Source organism: Trichogramma pretiosum, unplaced genomic scaffold, assembly GCF_000599845.2.
Source record: "Trichogramma pretiosum strain Unisexual culture from Peru unplaced genomic scaffold, Tpre_2.0 scaffold29, whole genome shotgun sequence".
In the NCBI taxonomy this organism is placed as follows: domain Eukaryota; kingdom Metazoa; phylum Arthropoda; class Insecta; order Hymenoptera; family Trichogrammatidae; genus Trichogramma; species Trichogramma pretiosum.
The window spans coordinates 1,266,106-1,273,452 of NW_019641669.1; the positions used below are offsets into that span (position 1 = coordinate 1,266,106).

Consider the following 7,347-nt stretch of genomic DNA (forward strand, 5'->3'; position numbering starts at 1 on the left):
TTTTTTAACTCTGCTTGCGAGAAACTAGGGTTTTCTGACGCTTTAAGGTTAGAAAGCCCGTGTTTCGCGCACGCAGTGTTAAAAAATATATACTACATGTGAACTTTATAAATGGTAAAAAAATGTGTCGTATAAAAATAAATATACCGTTTCACAAGTAAGAGAAATATCGATCAGATACTAAATTGATGTATACTTCGATACTTGTGAAAAATATATGTAATAATTAGATTTTTAGCTTGAATAGTTTAGCGAGGCCTACTATGTTTTTTTGTGATAAACAAGTGATTAACTAATGACTTGCCAAGTGTGCGATGTTTTAATGATAATTTTTCGTCATATAAAAGTATGTTTTTTACAATTATTATACATATTACTTTTTCAATATCAGGGTAAAATAAAACGCATATTAAAATAATAATGTTATACATCTGTCTTCTCTTTGTAAATATCGTATTTACTGTTCACTTTGGAATCAAAAAGCTCATGAACGTTTTTAAAACTTGTTGAATTTTCACCCCAAGTTTTTTGCTTTCTTCATCGATTTATTTTCAATTACTCGAAACAATGCATTCAATGATCTAAAAATTTTTACAAATGATCGGCTAGTCTCTTAGATTCTTGGTAAACTCGTGCCAACATTTTAAACTAAGATATTACGCGTTCAGCGACATGCATAGTTGAATAATACTTGAGTCACTAAATTATTATTTTCACGATTTCGTCTCAGATAAATATTTGAAAAATGCGAGCAGCCCAGAAATGTGTATTATTGTTTCATCACCGCTGTCACGCGAATCAAGGCTTATTGGGAAAATTCTTATGCATTTCAAGTTCATATACAAAATCGTTTCATAGTGGTATACGGTATCATACAGTTTCTTCTTAATTTGTCCTTCAATTTCTTGGCGAAAACTGAACTATCTCTTAAAAATCCTTGAATTTACTTCCTCAACTTAATACTCTCGAAAAAACCTCTAACAATAAGCTTCTCGAACCGCTTCATCAAATATTGACATCGTGTTCCAAAATTTTCTTCTCGTATCATATACTGTCTACACCCCCAGAACTGATTATTCCGATGGACTGCGATTATGCACAAAAAAGGGTATCTACTTGCGTTTCATACCCCAATGACACACGCGCGCAGGTAAAAAGACACGCAAGTGGGGATAGTTTGTGCTCATGTTGCGACCATCGCTCTATTTCTGTCGAGCGCTTCAGTCTATCGTTTAGCCTCTGCTCGTGTCATCATATTTTTACTTGAAGCAAAGTTTAAAAATTCCCCCACCTTAGTGAAAAAAGCAAGCATTTTTTCCAAAATAGAGCACTGTGATAAAAATAACTAAAAGCAAAAGTTATTCCAAATCAATCTAGCTCTTTGAGCAATAATCTTATTTAAAAAACTCCATTTTGTCACATAGTTATTTAGTGTTGAGTGTGAATTGATCAGATTAACGTGAAAATGTTTTGGCCAGTCGAGCCAGACGAGGATGAAGAAGCACTCCTCAGCAGTCCTGCTCTCATGTCCAGGAGAGCTTCAGAATCGTGGATCGACACACCACCTGTTGAGGTACACAAGAGAATACTCTGAATATCGGTTCGAACAAAAAAAATGTATCTACTATCGTTCAATTCATTCTCTATATATTTTCTTTGATTAAAGAAAATTTTTTTTATCTCAATTTTGTCGCACCACGCTCAGTTGGTGGATATGCATGCTTATGAGTCGTAAAAATAGTCTTGGCCACGCGGTCAATTATATAAAATATAGTCATTAAAGCTGAAGGCTGTTCAACATTCGATACTCTGTATCGGTACTAAATCTCGATGTTTTTACGCTCAATGAAGTCGTACAGAGTAATTTTGAGCTCTTTAAAACCGATAGCAGATACTAACATTAAAATTTCTCTGCATCGTCTGATCTGAAACTCTCGAATGCATTTGATCTAATTATACATGCTCGATTGAATGCACATTTTGATGCAATGCATCGCCAAAATCTCGGTTTATTCAACGACGTGTTTTAAGGATTCAAGAAAACATTCACTAACATCGCACATAAATTGTAAATGTGTACATTTTCGGCTAGCTAATCTGATGATAAATATTGAAGTGACTTGCGTTTCAGTTAGTGCAAGTAGTTTTTCTCCAAAAATGGATCCTATTAAGTAAATGTACCATTCGTAAAAATAATTTCTTTGATAAAATTTTAGTTAACTGTTGGTTCTTTTATCAGTCCAAATGGCATTTCCAAAATATACCCACGTGAATAAAATTATGATAGCTTCCACTAAATTGTTCTAACTGCTAATTGCTTTGACTAATCTTGCAAATTTTCATCAACCTTTTACGATGAATCTCATATAAGTGGAACAGTGTAAAAGTTATCGAAATCTCAAAAACGCCAACTGCATCTACCCTTTTTATTTAGGCAATGCCAATGAACTTTGGTCTGCAAAGGAAGAAGTCACTGCCGGACGTGGCGCAACCCATACAACTCGCAGCAACGGCGCCTCTTTCCAGGGAAGAGGTCAGCGCACTGAGCAGCATGAGGCGCGAGGAAATCCGAAGACAATACGACGAACACGAGAGACTCAGGGCCAATCCTCTGCTATATCTAGTCAGTCCTCAAGTCAAAGTGAGTTTCATGTATTATGTCATCGACAGTGACAACAAAATCAAAGCGACAGTGTCTTGGCCCTCGCATTTGAATGAAATTCATGAAACCAATTGAAACTAATTGCGTTGAGGATGGATTTGTGATTAAACGAAAGCATAATCATGATAAACTTCAAAATAATTGTCAAATCTATGATTTACTAATCCATTTTGCAGGACTAATAATTTAGGGTACTCTGTAAAAAAGAACACCAGAAATAAGGCTTCTAAAAACCTAGTTGTCCTTCTATTTATGTAAAATAGTTACTTACTCTGTAAATATCATATATTAGATTATTTCCATACTTCCATCGGATAGCTATTTTTTTTGAAAATCATCATTCTTGCTAATAACCATTAAATTAAAAAATTTTATTTTAAAATGTCCCTTTTTTATTGAAATAGGAAATGATTTTGAAATAAAATTTGGATCTCTCTGTAAAAATATAGTAAATGTTTCATGTTAAATTCAAGTAGTATTAGTGAATATAAACTATTACATTTCTAATTCCTATCGCTCTTATCAGTTGTATATCGTCGCCCCAGCGCAAGAACCGCACAAATAAACTTAAGGGGCAAAAACAACCTTATCCCTATGTTAAAAGGATAGGATTAAGGCACCTTTTTGCCACTTGCGTTTATTTGTGCGGTTCTTGCGCTGAGGCGACGATATTATGCATTGGTCATTTTCTTTCTCCATTGAAGAAAAGCATGAATTATCTTGAAACCTCACACAAAAATACTCACACATTGCAGCATTCTAAAATCATCCGTCAATTTGAATGTATTCTTTTCAAAGTCTAGACAAATCTTCTTGTTAAACCGACAATTCGTCAAATCATCGATCTTATTAATCATTTTCAATAGCTTTAAAGCGGCTATAAAATATTTCATTTTTTATAATACAATTAAAACTACATCGGATTTTTTTGCAGGACTGGTTTTCTCGTCAACAAATGGTGCTTCTCATCTTCATTGTCAATATTTCATTGATTGTGATGTTCGTGAGACTGTTGACGTAGCATATAGAGGCAGGTGACCATAGGCTTGAATGTCGAGTCGTCGAAGTCACTTGAAGAATTTGAAAACGACGAAAGGATAATTACGAATTATATTTATACGCAGAAACTGACTCAAGTATCAGACAAATCTTAGACAATGAACGATGGGACGAGTATTTCAAGCCGCATCGATGTGACAAAAAGAAACGAACTTTTCTAACGATTCGGAAAAAAGAAGAATCGAAAACTTAAGCGCACAAAAAACACAATTTAGCAAAATAAGAATTTCAAATAAATTTAAAAAAGGAAAAAAATTATGTTATTAAACTGTTGAGCCATCGACGATCGTTTTAAACCGTGACTGTTACTTAATTGATCGACGTCGGATCTTCGAAGTTGTATCGAAGGTTTTTAGTGTTGTGAAGTGGCACGCAGTGCGATGCCAATAACGGGACTTTATAAATAATAAATTGTATTGTTATTTAACTGTATCGACAAAAGAAACTTTTATCTTGAGACGGACACAAAACTATTGTAGCGGAGAAATATTAAGCCCATACTGATCGACTGATGAAGCTATTTGTAATATATTATTAATTAATTGATAATGATAAATATATTGAATAATAAAAAAATGAAGCCAAATGCGTGAAGAAATGTTGATATTTATAATGCAAAAAAGAAAGAGGAACAATATAATGAGCATATCGCCAGGTCGTTTTTAGCACGTTATTAAGCATAAAGTATGTAAAATATTTATAGTTAATACGAGTCGAAGCGACGAAAAAAATAAAATAATAAAAAAGAATGTACTTGAAATATTTTATGAAATCAAATGATCGTCAACTGCACAACATTTGTAACTTTGCCGCTATGTTATTTTACGATTTTATTATAAATACGTATTCGTATAAATATACTTAATAGATATATATTTCTTGACGAAGCCAAACGACAAAGTCGCTCGTTGTCGTTGTAATTCACAAAAACGTACCTTTGAATAAACTTATATACATATAAATTATAAATATATATATAGATTATATTGCAACACAGCCAGAACAATGGTCAAAGATTTTATTCTACAACGTTTATAAAAAATCATATTTGATGGAAGCAAGAATTCAGTCTGATTCTATGGCGTTTTTTCCTTTTTTATATTATATATTATGCAAATATTACAATGCATTTTCTATATTCCGTCGCTTCATGGCGACTTGCACAATATTTACAAGATTTCCTATTTATTCATAGGGAAAAATACAAAATTTGCATATTCTGGTCAAAGCAGTGAAAGATCCAAAAGATGGGTATCAAAAATTAAAAAAAACGCCATGGGATGAGAAAACATTTTTTCTACCAATTCAAATTTAGAGAGAACGTTTTCCTATAAACAAGTGTTTCACCGCGCGCTACACAAAAGACAGATTATAATAATTATAAAGAAAAAGTAAAATTTATTGGGAATGCACGTGTGCATGCAACTGTGAATTTGAGTGTGAGTCCGAAAGATATTACAAGTGTGAGTATAATAAACTATAAAACTGAATTGAAACATGTAAATTAAAAATTAATCTCTTGATTGACTTTAAACCTTGCAATTTTTTAAAAAACGTTATGAAGATTAGAATTGGAAATAGCAACTATTCATGGAAAAAAACTCGCTATAAGTAAGTGTATATCGAACGCTGGTAAATAGCTGAGTTTTCGTTTGGCGTTTGCCGTGTGATAATAAAAATAAATTGAACCACCTCGAGAGTCTATAATCGTTTGCAAAAACAAAAATGTATTTATCCATCACACGAAAATATGGTGCTTTTGAAAACCCCTGATTGCTTTGTGCTCATTTATCAGCGTTCTTTAGGGCGAACGAAATACGTAACCATTTTTAGATTCCTTGTTAATTGAAGATCGCAATTTAGGAAATTACACGGTTTGATATATGCAATTAAACGTTATCATGTACATCTGAATGAAACAAAGCAATTTAATTACTATAATTGGGCTTAACAAAAGTATCGATGTTTTTTGGGTATCTCGTGCCTTCTATGCCTTCCTGAATAAATGCAGATAACTAATTTGAAATCCATGCAATCAGCTCTGCTTAATAATGAAACAAATTAACAAAATTATCTTGACTTATTAAATTCGAATCAATTCTATAATATGACAAGCCAAGCTTGCATTGCATATGAGCTGTTTCGAAATTGTTACATGAAAGTAAAACTCTCGCTTTTCAGATGATTATCATCATGATGATATCATGACTGTGTACTTTTTTAAATCTAAAACGATAATTAGATAAATAAAATCAATAAGTGTCAAGATAAAAAACTTCAAAATTTTGCCACTGCAAATTATTGTTAAAAAAGGATGATTTATTTATCTACTCTGCTGAATGCTAATTGTGAAAAAATTCAATATTGAATTGATTAAAAAAAAGTTCCAAAATGATTGCGAACGCCAAATGATTACGCAATTCCGTGCTTACACACTGATACATCGATTTTTGTTTTATCCTATATCGATAAGACACATTCATATTTAAGCTAATAAAATCAACTAATAAAATCATAAGAGTTATATACTTTTGTCTTTTTTATTATGTAAAATCGACGATTAGTTTGGAAAAAATTAAAATGTTGCATTATTTGTTTATCCTTTCCATATTATTTTTTGCTCTCTAAAATTTCGCGCCTTCGTCGATACTCCAGAGACTCTGGCGTGGCTGACGCTCGTAGTAGTAGTCATTCAGGGGCTATATCGTTATATCGTTCATGCGTAAAAGTGACGGATGATGATGTGCTTGTTACACGCATGTCCAGGGCAGCAAAAAAAGGTAATATTTTTAGCCTGACCATACAGTTACACCGCTCCGGTGCGCGCCTGACAGAATCAACTTTTTGCCTTGTGCGGGTGTCATGCATGTGTGTGTGTGCGTGAATAAATAAACGATGCAATCGTGATGCGAATGAGAATGAATAATCGCGTAAGGTTCGCGAGGCACAGAGCTGTGTTGTATTAATTTTCATTTCAACTATGAATAATGATATCGCGCTTCTTGCTTTTTTTTATTGTTCTCTTTGTTTGAAAGTGCACGAAGACGCCAAGGTTTTTTTAGTAAAATATCTTTATGCTTTAGCCTTTTTATAACTCATCGAACAGAAAATTACAAAATCGAATTTTATATTGAAAGTATTCGTCACAACAAAAAGACGATTGCGTAACTTTGGCGATTCGATTAGATGGAAACTATTCTAATTGCGCCTTTTCCTTTGCTGATATCGGATTTGACAATTTTAAAATGCAGCTGTAATTGCTTAATAGATCGATTTAAATTTTTCTCGAAAAAATCGAGAAAAAAAACAAACAATATCATATCTTCTGAATCGCCGATCCTTATCAAGAACGATAGTGTAAATATGAGGTAAATAAAAACACACACTCGATAATTCGCACGCGGAACAAGTGTATTTCAACGTACGCACCGTCTGCAATTGTAATCAATTTGCTCAGAGCCAAAGAGATCTCGGCGCGGTATTATAATCGCGTATGTATACAACGTCTGCGCCGTTTCAATGCGTACATAATGGCAATAAGTGTAACCTCGCCATTGACCTTGATTGCGCAGATGAAACGGGAGCGATAATTAAATCATAGCATTGCTCCTAGTTATTTCAATGAT

At 33.1% G+C, this 7,347-nt stretch overlaps 1 protein-coding gene across 1 annotated transcript; it reads left to right on the forward strand.

Annotated features, from left to right (window-relative positions):
- The first annotated feature begins 88 nt into the window (after nucleotides 1–88).
- Nucleotides 89–6,007, forward strand: LOC111693217. The gene is made up of 3 exons (XM_014383003.2): nucleotides 89–1,573; nucleotides 2,435–2,641; nucleotides 3,597–6,007. Exons 1-3 carry the CDS (start codon nucleotides 1,466–1,468, stop codon nucleotides 3,681–3,683), a joined length of 402 nt encoding a protein of 133 aa, XP_014238489.1. The 5' UTR covers nucleotides 89–1,465; the 3' UTR covers nucleotides 3,684–6,007.
- Nucleotides 6,008–7,347: the final 1,340 nt, after the last annotated feature.